Source organism: Corythoichthys intestinalis, chromosome 15 (genome assembly GCF_030265065.1).
Source record: "Corythoichthys intestinalis isolate RoL2023-P3 chromosome 15, ASM3026506v1, whole genome shotgun sequence".
In the NCBI taxonomy this organism is placed as follows: Eukaryota; Metazoa; Chordata; class Actinopteri; order Syngnathiformes; family Syngnathidae; genus Corythoichthys; species Corythoichthys intestinalis.
The window spans coordinates 15,254,330-15,269,734 of NC_080409.1; the positions used below are offsets into that span (position 1 = coordinate 15,254,330).

At 42.3% G+C, this 15,405-nt stretch overlaps 1 protein-coding gene across 1 annotated transcript in view; it reads left to right on the forward strand.

The window, feature by feature from the left end:
* Positions 1 to 2,345: 2,345 nt before the first annotated feature.
* Positions 2,346 to 15,405, forward strand: part of sec23a (Sec23 homolog A, coat complex II component) — a 29,187-nt gene continuing 16,127 nt past the window's right edge. The window contains exons 1-14 of the mRNA XM_057859848.1: positions 2,346 to 3,059; positions 4,617 to 4,860; positions 6,967 to 7,024; positions 7,100 to 7,186; positions 7,260 to 7,496; positions 8,788 to 8,867; positions 8,932 to 9,076; positions 10,029 to 10,187; positions 10,260 to 10,375; positions 10,443 to 10,566; positions 13,685 to 13,765; positions 13,841 to 13,930; positions 14,014 to 14,120; positions 14,710 to 14,863. Of these exons, the coding sequence (XP_057715831.1) occupies positions 4,640 to 4,860; positions 6,967 to 7,024; positions 7,100 to 7,186; positions 7,260 to 7,496; positions 8,788 to 8,867; positions 8,932 to 9,076; positions 10,029 to 10,187; positions 10,260 to 10,375; positions 10,443 to 10,566; positions 13,685 to 13,765; positions 13,841 to 13,930; positions 14,014 to 14,120; positions 14,710 to 14,863 (1,659 nt within the window). The 5' untranslated portion in view covers positions 2,346 to 3,059; positions 4,617 to 4,639. The remainder of the gene's footprint in view (positions 3,060 to 4,616; positions 4,861 to 6,966; positions 7,025 to 7,099; positions 7,187 to 7,259; positions 7,497 to 8,787; positions 8,868 to 8,931; positions 9,077 to 10,028; positions 10,188 to 10,259; positions 10,376 to 10,442; positions 10,567 to 13,684; positions 13,766 to 13,840; positions 13,931 to 14,013; positions 14,121 to 14,709; positions 14,864 to 15,405) is intronic.

A 15,405-nucleotide genomic window follows, 5' to 3' on the forward strand; every position in this document is an offset into this window, starting at 1 on the left:
ATTTGACTTTTTAGGCTTTTAAAACTTGGCCTTTAAGCGGCCCATGCAAGCACAAAATTTTGTACTGTAACTTTTAGTATTGTTTTAATAGCATTGACAGTTTGGCATTTGCATTACACGCTCAATAATAATAATAATATTTTTCAAATTATAATTATCAGTTTGCCCAGCAGTCGCAATGGACAGACCAATTGCGCTAGCTCTTTTTTTGTGTAGGCCTTGAAGCGTGTGTGTGGGATGGGGTGGGGTCGAAAGTAGACATGTGCCGGTTACCGGTTTCACGGTTTACCGTGGTGTGTAAACGTCACGGTTTAAAAACCACTAAAAATTTTCCGTCAGACCGCAGTACGGTATTTGCTATTTTTAATGTGTCAAAAATGCAGCCAGAAGTGGCTTGGCGCGTCAGCGCTCACCCCCTCCCGTTTGTTGCTGTGTGTGAAAGTGACACTATCGGCAAGACAGCCAGTGAAGCCCAAAACGAATACTCCAAACATAAGGTGTACTTTTTTCAATTTATTGAGCTCTTAAATCGTGGTAAGTGGAATATACAAAATGAGTACATTTAAAACGTTGTGCAATTGTATTTTTCCATGTGTGAGTAGCTTCAATAGATTAGCACCATGCATGAAAAAGTTCGCCCAAAACAAAACACACATTTTCCTTTCAAATTCAATATACAAACTAACTAAAAGCTTACAAAGACGAATGTTAGCCTAGGCTTAGCTGGGAGAACAACTTCGTCAAATGTTACAGCCGCAGAGTGAGAAAACAAGCTTGATTCGTTTGAATGAAGGGGAAAAGGGGATAGCATCAAAGATTGCTAATTGAGAAAGATGCTCTTGCCCTAAGCACAAATCCACGTTCGCTGGATCAAGGAGAGGTCTCACTCCCAATGTTTTTTTTGTTTGTTTGTTTAGATAAAACCTTTCCACAACAATATTTACACTTTAAACTAACTTATACATTTTTAACTAACTTATTAACTTATGACTTTTTTATGGTTTTTTAACACATAGGCATGACATCATGTAGACTGGAGCTGACACAGTGGCTGAAAATGGCGCAACTTCACTTGAGCTTTTCCACCCTCCAAAAAAAAAGTCATGCAGTAGAATTTGTTCAAAATTTTATTCAGAAGTGTTTTTACTTTTATATAGAAATTACTTAGTTCTTGCTCTAATCTTGAGCAACTTGAGCTCTGGCTGTGGGTATAGTCTATAAGTTATATTTATTTTAATTTTATTTAAAATATTTGTTTTTTTATTGATAATTTATTTTACCAATATATATTTATGTTCCAATTTGAAACTATGTTCTGGATTTAAAAAAAAAAAAAATCCTGTTTAATGGAAAAAAAATAAATAACCCATACATCTCAAAATAACACATTTTGGAGCTATAATGGCAATACTGTGATACCGTGAAACCGCGGTATTTTTGCCCACGGTTATCGTACCGTCAAAATCTCATACCGGCACATGCCTAGTCGAAAGTGGACCAAAAATTGGGTTTCGGCAGTGCGAAAATTTTTGTCATCCTCAGGAGCAGAACAAATGTGAACAGGGTCCGGGCCCCTCCAGACAACCAACCAAGTGGGGGTGAACTGTCTGGCAGTGATATTTTAGCACTTAAAACACTATATTCTCTGTGCATCATCTTACCTTTCTGATTGACCCTCCTTTTGCCCAACCACGCCCACTTTACATCCGGAAACCGGGGTACTTTCACATTAGACCAAGAGGACCAGGGTTCGGTTGCTAGTGCTAGTGTTAAAGCGCCTCCAGGGCCCAGGTGGTGGTCGCCCCCCCCCCCCCTAAATTCCGCCCATTGTTATCCTATATTAGAATTACTAAATACTGAGCTGAATGACTGAAAACGGTTAATGAATGTGTGGAGATTCATTTGATGAGCTTGTTACTTCATTTATGAGCAAGATGCAGTTATGCGCAGAGGTAGGTAGTAACATGTTACATTTACTCCGTTTACTGGAGTAGCTTTTTGAAAGGTATGTACTAGAGTAGTTTTACCATGCCATACTTTTTACTGAGTAGATTTGTGAAGAAACGCTACTCCTACTTTGCTACTTTGTGCCTACACTAGCGTTGTTACATTTTTCCTCTTTATTCTACATGCTAGATCTGACTATATTTTTGTTAGGGATACCCACAGTGGCTGTAGCAGTTTCACCAATGAGATGTCGCAACAATAATCACATGACTTCATCACACCAGATGTAACAACATTGTTACATGACCACACACAAGCTTGCAGGCAGAAGTCCTATGATCACGTCATTCTTTTCAATTATGTGGCGGTAAAGTACTCTTAAAAACTTGACTATTTGACATATCGTCAATGACTTGAAAATATATTTGAGAACACTTATGCTCTTTGGTTGATATTTTCAGATTTTTCTCGATGGGATTCAATTATTTAGCGGTATATTTTGGCCTAATATGTTCATGTAATAGGTTATAGTGCAGTGACATAATAGCACTTCATATAGCTAACGTGCTGAGAAAAAAATCAGTAAGGAGTTACTCACTGAGGATTGTTTTCACAGATTCCCTTTTTACCTGTACTTTAGTAATTTTTTTATGACTACATTTACTTGAGTAAAATTATTTTTGAAGTAACGCTACTCTTCCTTGAGTAACATTTTTGACAACCCCACCTCTGCTCGCGACTTTCAATAATACTTAGATTTTTGACAACTGCAATATATTCACTCGTGGTATTTGAACAGAACAGTCTGATATGCAATAATATGGAATATAATTATGTATTATAAGAGCACCTGCGCGGTATTGCGTTTATACACTGTTTTTCACAAAAGCGTTTTGCCGAAAAATCGGAAATGCGATCCTGAATAATGTTCGAAGTGAGCCCTCTTGTTCTATAAATCTTCATGCATTCTTTGTCTTGACGTGGCGCTTCCGCCATGTTGTTTTGCTTCGTTGTCAAGCTCTGCAACATTCACGCCCACTGGAGTGAACGCCGCACAATTCACGCGTTCTAAGTGAGAACGTGAAGTGTGAACACGTGAACCTAACAAAGCGGTAAGTGAGTGAGTTTTGTCTTATTGCGTTTTTGTTGTTTCGCTCCCTTTGAACGTCAGCAGCTCATTAGTTAGCCGGTCGTTAGCATGCCGGCTTCACTCAGTGAATACTTGAGAAGAGTTGGTGTCAATCAAACAGCTTTTTTAGGCAATGAAAAGAAGTAAATGGCTGCTTATTGTTTAAACAACGTAGTGACACTTCTTGACAAGGGGATAGAATGAAAATTGGACATATGACTATGCGTAGTGACGTGTTCAAGTGCGTGTGAATGTGTTTGGTTTTCTGCGTGTAAAGTGTGAGCGTCTAAACTAGTGTCATAACTAATTGAACGTCATTGACGGCGATGGACGTCCAGTCTATTTGGACTACGGGGGCTCGTCCTCCCAGTCTAAATGGATTGGACATCTATCGCCGTCAATGGCGTCCAATGAGTTAAGCAGTATGTAGTTTTGCAACCTATAACCCACCGTCAAATAATTTAATTAAAAAAAAAAAACTTTCATTAGTTGAAAAATATATGGCGGAAAACTGACAAGGCTGGAAAAGCAGTTTCTGCTCTTGCACCCCTCTTTAAAATAAACTGCTCAATTTTAAGCCAAAAGAACTGTTGTGTTTGATAGAACAATATGTCTATATGCTGCCATAGCAGTTTCGTGGCGCATTAAGCCCCCGAACTATTTTTAATTTGTCCGTTTTACCCTGGAGACCCCCGTTTACAGACCCCGCTTTTGTTTAAACCCAGCCATAAAAAGATGAGTAATTATCTGTTATTCGAAATGTCTATTATTTTTAGCTTAGAATCATTAATTGAAGTCTTAGAATCATTAATTGAAGTCTAATATTTAGTTAAAAAAAAAAAAAGACTATAAAATTATTCACGCGCATATTTTTAACCTTTAAACAAATGATGTCACAATGAAAAAAATAGTGTCTGTAAATCGGTCACGGATATCTACCTCATAACTATTACATGTAATTTTAATCTTAATTGTATTTTTTTTTTTTTTCTTACTGTCGCATTTTCCCTGATATTTTAGATGATAAAGAATCGATCCAAACAAAGAAAAACGTTTCAAAGGGTGAATATTTGAAAAAGAAAATCTGGACCTCTCCTTCATGTCTGCATTTTTTGCATTGCGACCCCTGTTATATTACTGTGTTTCACCCATAAAATTCCCCAAAAAATTCCCCACACATGCACACTGATACATACTACATGGAGTTTTTGGATCGAAACAAGTTAAGTACGAGACAATATCTCGTTAAAATCTTGGTGTCCTTAATTATGCTCTCACCTCGAGTTAGGGTTTTGTTTTTTTGTTTTTTTTTAAATGCCCTCCTCTTCAAAATTTTTCTTCCTCCCAAAAAATGAGATTTTAAGCTTTCCAATGATGTATCACACAAGCATGTTGGACAATTTTGAAATTAGGCCAAATGGGGGGGTCTCAGAGCGGAACTTCAAGTCACCTGAGTGTGTTCTGCCATAAGCGTGTCTCCTTTGACCTTAGTGCTGACAAGGGATCTCTAATAAAGTGACCTTTGATCTCCTCTGGGCAGTGTGACAGTGCGGCGGCATTGCCATGGCGACCTTCCCCGAGTACATCGCCCAGAATGAGGAACGGGACGGCGTGCGCTTCAGCTGGAACGTGTGGCCGTCCAGCCGTTTAGAGGCTACCCGCATGGTGGTGCCCGTGGCCGCGCTCTTCACGCCGCTCAAAGAGCGACCCGACCTGCCGCCCATCCAGTACGAACCGGTGCTGTGCAGCCGTGCCACCTGCCGCGCCGTACTCAACCCGCTCTGGTACCAACACACGCACACACCTGCTAAATTTACCGGCGCTCATTGATCGTCGTTTAATCAGTGATTATTTTTGCAAACACTCAACTCATGGGCACACATATAAATCATGTTATTTCATGTTCTATTACTCCAGTTTTGACATTTTAGCTGTAAATGTCCATGGGAATCGCATAATATGCGCTGAAAAAAGATGGACAGTAAATACAAAATAAATGAACTGTATGATTGAGAAATGTATGACAAAATTGGAGAATATCTACATTCTTTTTAAATTAACGGGACAGTCATTTTGATGATGTCTTAAAAGTCATGAAATATGTTTAAAGATAAGTGCTGAAAACTTATGCATGGGCTGAGAACAACTGAGTGAGTCATTGAATCACTGAGTTATCGCAAGACACTCTTATCTCTGCTCACCTGCCGGGATGTTTTGGGCGGTGCTAAAATGAGGGTCAGGCGGTGTCACCTCGAATGCTTGCGTTCTGGCTCGCCCCTACCACTATATAATAGGGATGTCCCGATTGCATATCTTTGTACCCGAGTCACCTGATTTGGAGAATCTGCCGATACCTAGGCCTGATCCGATACCCCCCAAAAAAAGTTTTAAAAACCTTTTTACACATGTTACTGTCCCACAGTGCCGCCTTCATAATGTGAATTATTTTTAAACAAGAATAACGTAGAAAAATCCTTGTCTGTATTAAATGTTTCATTGCGTGAGTCAACTCAAGTCCGCTCACGCTGCTGAGAACAGCCTCTCTCTTAAACAATGAGTTGCCACAGCACACTACTAAGCTAAACGATGATTGACAGATTCGCGCCTTTGATCGTAGAGCTACCAAGCCTCTCTGGCAAGATCAAAGCTACAAACCTGTCAATCATCATTAACTTTAACTAGCAAACTTGAGTGCACTGCTGACCAAGAAAAGCAGCAGGAGAGCGAGAGGCTATACGAGCGTGAAGCGAAAAAAACATATTTTTTTAAATTAAAGACGCAATCCTTTTCACCCGATTCCGATGCTCTGAATAATTGTGATCTCGTGATCAGATCGGGACATCCCTACTACATAAGGCTTAAGGCCATTTTAAACTAGAGCCAGCCTAGTGTGAAGGGTTCAGCGGCAAGTTGGCAAACCCATTCATTGTGTAACTGGGAGCAGACTTCTTGGCAAAAGGGAGTGGCGGCGGTCATTTTGGACGGAGTGGAAAGTCTTGAGTGAATTTTCGCCAAAGGGCGGGGACCAAAATAGAGACCTGTTTTATTTTCACAGCACCGCCGTGCATCCAATAGCAGAGGTGCAGTTGTACTTTGCCCTGTTAAATGCGCTTTTTTAAAGTTTTGTGAGCTCTGGGACACTTGAAGAATTACTCTCGTATCTCTCCTTGCTAAGCTAAATGGTACTTTGATGTGCGTTTGTGCGGAAATGTAGTTCACAAATAACAAAAAAAACATGGAACTTCTCACTGAAACCTGTAAAACTCTTTACACGGCTTTTATAATGCCCCCTACTACTTGAAATCGGAAAAGTCACTGTTTTCTTGTGCAACAATGAAAAATAAACGCATTGGTGCTTGGGACTATAGTAAATATGCTTGCTGCTTTTCACTTCCTGACAGCGCCTACGTCTGGCTACGTGGCTCTTCCCGTTTGGTGTTTGCCGTGAACCGCTCTTCACACATTGCTGACGCTAATGTGAAAAGGCCTTAACCATGCCTTCAGTGGCTGCTTCCCACCCTGGCACAAATGCAGATTTCGCATTTATTTGGCTATCAGGGGCTTGTGTTTGTACATTTTTAGATGGCGGTAGCAAGCAGATTTTTTTCAATACAATTTTGGTCAACTATTCATTTCACAATTTTCGCTACACCAAATTTTACAACTTTTTAACGACAGGATACCTCCCCAAAAATCCGTTAAAGAGGCAGAACAATTAACACTACAGACATAATAGGGCCTTTTTAGTACTTTGGACAATATCTATGTAGGTCAACAGAGTCTCTAAATGATCATCGACTATCAAAAAATTTGTCAATTCATTCAATATGATTAGTTGATTAATCGTGAACAGCCGTTTTTTTGCGTTACATAAAGTTCTTGTTTTGTAGCCAAGTGGACTACCGGGCCAAGCTGTGGGCGTGTAACTTTTGCTACCAGAGGAATCAGGTACCGCTCAAATCGTGACGCATTCGGTTTAATCTGGATTCCACCTCAGTGGCTCCCTCTCATGGCTCCTTTTAGTTTCCGCCGTCCTACTCGGGCATCACGGAGGTCAACCAGCCGGCTGAGCTGCTGCCTCAGTTCTCCACTATTGAGTACGTGGTTCAGGTGAGCCTCGCAGCGACATGCCTGCCTACGCTGGAGAACCGGCGAGTAACAAATTGCCCTCGGCGCTGTTCAGCGCGGCCCCCAGATGCCACTGGTGTTCCTGTATGTGGTGGACACGTGCATGGAGGACGAGGACCTGCAGGCCCTGAAGGAGTCCTTGCAGATGTCCTTGTCCTTGCTCCCGCCCACGGCGCTGGTGGGGCTCATAACCTTTGGTCGCATCGTCCACGTTCATGAGCTGGGCTGCGAGGGAATCTCCAAGAGTTACGTCTTCAAGGGGACCAAAGACCTCAGCGCCAAGCAGCTGCAGGTATGTCATTTCACCACAAAAAGGATCTTTTTTTTTTTTTTTTTTTTGTCGATTAAGGCTGTCACAACCAATTGACTACTCAACAACTAATGGATTATAAAATGAATCGGCAACTATTTTAATTGTCAATTCATTTCAGTTTAGCAATTTTGTGTACCTGAAAACATTTTTTAAACATTCTTATTTTGCTATCATTACATTGCTATTATTACATGTTTTACATGGAATTCCTCATTAACACGCCTTAGCATGTTGCAGTCCACCATGTTGATTTGGAAGGAATTCTCATATAAGCTGGATGTTGTCCGTGCTGCTGGTGATATCTAATGAAATCACACTTGAAGTTATGTTCAGCATTTGTTTCCAAGCCTGAATTTTATAGTATTTTTTAGGGGTGTGACAAAATATCGAAATGGTGATTTATCGTGACACTTTGTAGCCCAAAAGGTTATCGATATGCTCCTGCCAAGAATCGAGATATCGTTTTAAAAAGTTGTCAATGTTAAAAAAGAAATTAAAAAAAAGGAACCAACAAGTTGCTACCAAAATCTTCCACCATAATAGTGTCTCAGTTAACTCTAAGGCTGCCATTGACGGTGCTCGACGCCCAATCCATTTAGATTTCGAACGCTCGTTCATTCAAAATCGGAGCCTTCACAGTCATTCGGTCCGATTTTCAGGGCATTTACAGGTCATTTCCTGTTGAGTTTGAGTCACTGCCTATTCATTTAGGTGATTCCCAGGTCACTTCCTGTTCTGTAACGCAAAATAAACGGGAAGTGACCCATAAAATACCCCAAAATCAACAGGAAGTAACTGAAAATCTATAGTTAAATGATCTTAAATGGCCCAAAATTACCTCATTGCCTGGCATTGGCTGCCACTGACGGCCATAGACAATCAATCCGTTTGAAGTGGGAGGTATGGCAGCGAATGAACGAATGTTTGAATGAACGAATGTTCATTCGCTGCCACCCTCCCAGTTCAAATGGATTGGACATCTACTATTGATAAACTCATTACAATTCACAGCAGAAGCTTGCCATTCTGTTTATTAGTTGTTTGTAGAATATCTTAGAATGATTTCCTGACCAATGTATCGATAATGGTTGTATCGCCATGTCGTCAGATCATCATGATCGTGAGCTTTGTATGGCAAATCGTATCGTATTGAGAGGTACCAAGAGGTTCCCACTCCTAGTGTTTTTTTGTTTTTGACTTATCGCATGATGATTTTAGGACATTATTTTTTAATCATTCTGTATATTGACGAGTCATTTGCACCTTGCAGGAGATGCTGGGTCTGTCCAAACCGGTGGCCTCTTCCCAGGGACGAGGACCACAAACTCCCCAACAGCCGCAGTGCAACAGGTGCCGGACCGCTGTCACTTTGGGGAACATGTTCCCATCCTAAACATTGCTGGTTTACTTGCAGGTTCCTGCAGTCTGTCCAGAAGGTGGACATGAACCTAACTGATCTGCTGGGGGAACTGCAGCGCGACTCCTGGCCCGTGGTCCAGGGTAAGAGGCCTCTGCGCTCCCTGGGCGTGGCAATGTCCATAGCCGTCGGCCTGCTGGAGGTGAGCACCCTTTCCAGTTGAAGTGAGTTGCGAGTACGAATCAGTCGCTGACAGTTCAAATGGATTTTTCTATAGTCGTTGATGACAGCCGATGAGCTAAAGTAGTGCCATGGCACCACCTGTTTGCTTAATGGTGGTGAAAACCAATGTGGTTGGCTCTTTAATTGGACAAAACTGAAGAGTTTCATATTGACCAAGGTAGTGCTGGACTGCCTTTTTGGTGCCTAGAAATGATGTTGAAGTGATTTGAGGAGCTCCATTTTGACAAGAGGTAGTACTTGGCTGCCTTCTAGCGGCCAAGAAAGTTTTTTCCAAGTGAGTTGAAGATCTTTATTTTGAAAAAAAGTACCGTATTGGCCCGAATATAAGACAGCCCTGATTATAAGACAACCTCCTCTTTTTCAAGACTCAAGTTTGAAAAGACTTTTTGAACTCCAAATTATTTTTATACAGAAAATAATTACAGTACATCCAAAACAAATGATTATAACAATATATTTGAGAGAAAAAGTATGTTATTTTGCCTCATTCAAATCTTAATATCTGAGCATTTAAATATGTAAACTAAAGTGCAATCACATTCGTAAATGAATGGCTTCTGGTTTTTGAAATGTAAATAAATCAGTCCATTGCAATAAAACAACAAAATTGCAATAACTGTATTAACCATCAAAATGAAGTCTAACTGTAACTGCAGTCTTGAAACAAATCTGAATAAGGAAAAACATAGCAATAAAATAATGCAAACTGTTTAAACTTAAAAGAGCAGCTGAGATCTGTCATGACAGAACATTGCTTGCTTCAATGATATATGGCGCCATCTAGCGTCGTGAATGGGGAGACTTCTTTGGGTCAATGAACGAAGTTAAAGTGTGTTGAGGAGTTTCATTTTGACAAGTATTCGGGCCCTTTGTACTGCAGGTAACTTTTTTTTTTTTCTCAAATCTATCAGTGCACTTTCCCCAACACGGGCGCACGCATTATGACCTTCATCGGAGGTCCGGCCACACAGGGTCCTGGCATGGTGGTGGGGGACGAGCTGAAGACACCCATCCGGTCTTGGCACGATATTGAAAAAGACAACGCCAAGTTCATGAAGAAAGCTGCCAAGGTGAGATCGCCTGCACGGCCGTAAGCTCTGTGCCCGTCACCGCACAGCTGACCTGTTTGCTTATGTTCTCAGCATTACGAGTCGCTGGCTAGTCGGGCGTCGGCCAGCGGTCACGTGATGGACATCTACGCTTGTTCGCTGGATCAGACCGGACTTCTGGAGATGAAATGCTGCGCCAACAATACTGGGTAAGCTCCATTTGGAAAACCAGCAAAACTCAAAATAGTCTTACTTTGAAAAGTGGCATTTGCGCAGGGGTTACATGGTGATGGCCGACTCTTTCAACACGTCGTTGTTCAAGCAAACCTTCCAGAGAGTCTTCTCCAAGGACGTTCAAGGCTCCTTCAAGATGGCCTTCGCCGCCACACTGGAAGTCAAGGTACGCTGTCAAGAAGCTTAGACCAAACAGCGGTGCTTCCTGTATAATTATATCCTTTTTTTAAAAACGTGCTTTTATGTGGAGGGCCAGGAATGCCCAAATGAAATCAATTTCATTACAGAAGTATTTAATGTCATGAATTATGGTAATATTTGAATAAGTTGAACAGGACTAAAAGCCGCAACTATCCACATTGCATTGTAGGATATCTACACCAAAAGGCATGCAGCTAATTAGCCAGTAAAAATCCATACATAAGACTATGTGGACTATAAGGGCTAAAATCACAGAGTAATGTAGCAGCATGAGTCTATGTATTTATTCCAAGATGGATTTATACATTCCTTTTTTTCATTTGTTACATACAACTTACGACATTAATTGTTTCTGGAAATAGTCTTTTGTAAGTAGAGACGCATTTTACATGTAAAAGACCTAATCCGTTCCAAGCACTACTGACACACTGCATTCAATTTTATAACTGGGGTAAAACCGGAATAAAGCAACAGCCAAACACATTTGAATCATTCCATATACCTAAGCTAACCGTTAATACTGGTAATGAAGTAGATAATAGAATAAAATGCAACGAAAAAAATTATTTACCTTTCGAGTGAGGCAATGTCCTCTTTCACGAGTTGGATGGTGCCTATCGCTTCTCACTCTTTGTGATACAGCAACGCGAGGAGACCTTTGCTCTCATGTAATGAACCATCTGTGAGCTTAAAAAACTCTTTGTGAGACAAAAACATGAGGAGCTTTGTGCTCATTTGGCTCAGACGTCGACCCTGCAGCAACAATAACACTTTCGCGCCTCTGTACGTGATCATACGGCGACACCCAAATTGAAACATCATCAACAATAGGCCAATAGGGGAGCACCCTACTGAAGGAGATGGGAAATATTATGACCGATAGGGCATCAGGATCTTTTGGAGTGACATTTAAAAGCAAGAAGTACATACGTATCTTTTACAGTGTTGTATAGTATTTTTCCTCGAAACCTGAAAGTTCTTTCTTAACAAGAGGCAATATTTTCACCGTTTAAGTAACCTGAAAATGTTTGTAGAGATGTTCCTAAGTAGAGGTATCATTCATTAATTTTACATTTTTTATATTTATTTGAATTTTTATGTATTTACATTTTTACTCCGTACGACCCTTGTGAGGATAAGCAGCACAGGAGATACTAACAATTATAATAATGCATTTAATTTCAAGCGCCTTTCAAAACACTCAAGGACACTGTACAAGAGATCGATTAAAATGAACAGAAACGGGTTAAAAGCAGGATAAAAGTGTCGGGACAAGATGGCTAAAGATCAAGGTGGGTAAGAATGATTGAACAGATTTGTTTTGAGTCGGGATTTGAAAAGTGAGAGTGCTGATAATGTTGTGAAGGTCTTATTTGGGAGACTGAAGAGCAATGAGTTACAATAGTCAAGATGGGTGGTGATTAGATTGCAAACAAGTGTGGAAGCGGTGTGGGGGGTGAGAGAAGGGAGGAGGTGAGAAATATGGGAGCGGAAGGAGAGTATGCTGGTAGGAGAGATGGGTACATTATTGATTGTGATAGAGAAGTTATTGTCATTAGCTAGGGCTTGTCTGGTGGCGTCTGGTCATACGTGGGTCCCGTCGGGCACGCGCTGGTCTTGCGGACGGGTGGGGGTGTCGTGCCGGTCCGGGGCCCGCGGCCCTTCCTCGACCGGCCGGGGTGGGGTGGAGTGGGGTGGGGGTTGGGTGGTGTATGCGGCGGCCATAGCTCCCTCCCGGGTCGGCCCGGCCAGAGCTGCGTCTCCTTGTACCGGATACCGGGGAGGTGCCCCCTGGTGTCATACGGCGCATCCCTCCTAGCCCAGGGGTGGGGGTCACGCTTCCGTCCCCTTAGTCTGTCTCCGGCCCTGTACGCTTCCCTGGACCGCACTCCTCACTTAGGCACTGTAAATATCTTTCACCCTGGCACTTACACACTCATTCATTTCTCCGGGGAGAGTTGGGACCGGGCCATACAGTCCCGGCTTGGCTCACCCCTGTTTTTAATGCATCACACACCAAGGTTGTGGGATGGTTGGGACCTGGTGGTGGTGGTGGGGGGGGTGCCTCACAGTTACCTCCTCACGGCAGGCCCTGCCATCCCTGCACCGTTTTTTTAACGCACCACACACATCATACTCCGCAGGAGAGCTCTGGCAAAGGGCGGTGGGACGGGCGGCTGGGTTGAATTTCCATGCTGCGGTCCCACTGCCCCAAGCCAAGCTCTCCTATTTTAATGCATACATTGCACTACCCTCCCCTCACAATCCCATCACGGTGCTGGGTAATGGCTGCCAGCCGGGAACCTGGCAGCCACAGTAATAGGGTGGTATGTGGGTCCCACACTTTTTTTATATGGCATGGCTTCCGGGGCGTGGCCTCCTCTCTCCCTGGGCTGCCGGCCGCGGGAGTGGGGGGAGGTCGGGGCTGTGGTCTCGCGTCGCCCCATGGCGACTCCTCGGCGTCCTCCTGCCTCCGCCTTCCCCTCTCTTCTCTAACTGGGTATCCGCCCTGTGCTCCGTCGCAGATCGCTGGCTGGGCGGCGGTGTATCGGCTGGATGTTGCCTGCTGCGGCGGGGGACCCTGCCCTGCCCTGGGCTTGGTAGGCCGCTGAGGGCCCCGTGGCATGCCGTGCTGGCTGGGGGGCTGCGGCTCGTGGCCCAGGTGGGCGGGGGGGTTGGGGACGGGCGTTGGGTTGGTGGTGCGTCCCCTCTTTCCATCCCTGAAGGCCGGTTGATGGGTGCGCGGGTGGCCCGGGGGACCACCCTGGATTCTGGGGGGGGCTCCTTTGCTGGGCTGTGGGAGGAGGGATAGGCTGCCCTGCCCCAACCCCCCCCCCCCCACCCCCCCCAGAGTCTGAAACCACGAGGAGTTCGTTTTAGATGAATGAATACCTTTTTTATTTCATGATTTATTTTTATTAGTTATCAATCATTTTATTGATTTATTAAATTTTCATCGAAACATTTATTTCAACATTTACTTAATTTACTTTATTTGCTTTATTTTCCCACTCGGGAACACTTGTCCTCCATACAATAAGACTGTTGAGATGTTGCTTAACTAATCAACCTTTTCCTTTCAGACATCTAGAGAGGTGAAAGTGTCTGGTGCCATAGGACCCTGTGTGTCGCTCAATGCCAAAGGACCCTGCGTCTCCGAAAATGTACGCCTATGTTTAGTTGTTGTCCCTTTTCCTCATTGTGTGCATCTAAAAAAAAACGATCTTATGTTGTTGCAGGAGATAGGCAGCGGTGGAACGTGTCAGTGGAAAATGTGCGGTCTGGACCCAAGCACCACCCTGGCGCTATACTTTGAGGTGGTCAATCAGGTATGCGCCACCAACAATTCACAACAATTTGAGCACGGATGTGGAGACATTTGATTATCGTCCGGATGCTTGTTTGTGGACAGCACAACGCTCCCATCCCTCAAGGCGGCCGTGGAGCGCTGCAGTTCGTCACGCAGTACCAGCACGCGTCAGGACAGCGACGCATACGAGTCACCACCATCGCCAGGAAGTAAGACGCGCACATACAGCCCCACACATACACATGTTGAATCATTGGCTGAATTGGTAAAGTTGCAAATTCTTCAATTGAAAAGACCGTTTTGTAAAATGAAAATAAATACAACTTAAAATAGAAAAATATGATACAGAAAAAAACAATACCTGGAACCTTGTTGTGTGTCGACAAAACTAACTTAAATTTTAAATGAATGACATTTTTAAATAAATAACAATTAAGAATTCTTATGTATTTTAAGTTATTATAACGTTCATTCAAACTAGTCACTATCAATTTTCATTCAAACTAGTCACTATCAATTATTATATTAAAAACACTTATTACTTTTTTTATCTTATTAAAATAAAAAGGTTTTATTTTATATTTCTGTCAAAATGACAGAATACATATTTTTTTGTTATCTCTTGGAATTTTTTTGTTTGAGTATTTCTTAATCCTGTCTTAAAAATGATCAAATTTTGGAAGGACAATAAATGATGATAATCATTAGAGTTGTCCGATATTATCGGGTAGCCTAATGAAAACTAGCTGAATTAGAGAAAAAAACAAAATCCCAACTACTTGGCATTCTTGGTTGCAGCTGGGCGGATGCGCAGACTCAAATCCAAAGCATCGCCGCGTCCTTCGATCAAGAAGCGGCAGCCATTCTAATGGCACGTCTGGCGGTGTACCGCGCCGACACGGAGGAGGGGCCCGACGTCCTCCGCTGGTTGGACCGGCAGCTTATCAGACTGGTGAGCTTCACCCGCGTGTGCTTTTTGTTGGACTATTTTCTTCTGTCACCTATGTGCTGGGGTCTTGGTCTTTTATTCAAATGTCATTTATTCATTTTAGCATATATAATGTTTAGGGCTGTCAAACAATTAGAATTTTTAATCGAGTTAATCACAGCTTAAAAATTAATTATTCGTAATTAATCGCAATTCAAACCATCTATAAAGTATGCCATATTTTTCTGTAAATTATTGATGGAATGGAAAGATAAGACACAAGACGGATATATACATTCAACATACTGTACATAAGTACTGTATTTGTTTATTTTAGCAATGAATCAACAAGATAACATTAACATTCTGCTAAAGCGATCCATGGGTAGAAAGACTTGTAGTTCTTAAAAGATAAATGTTAGTACAAGTTATAGAAATTTTATATTAAACCCCTCTTAATGCTTTCGTTTTAATAAAATTTGTAAAATTTTCAATCAAAAAATAAACTAGTAGGTCGCCATTGTTGATGTCAGTAATTACACAATTCTCACGGTCATAAAATCGGT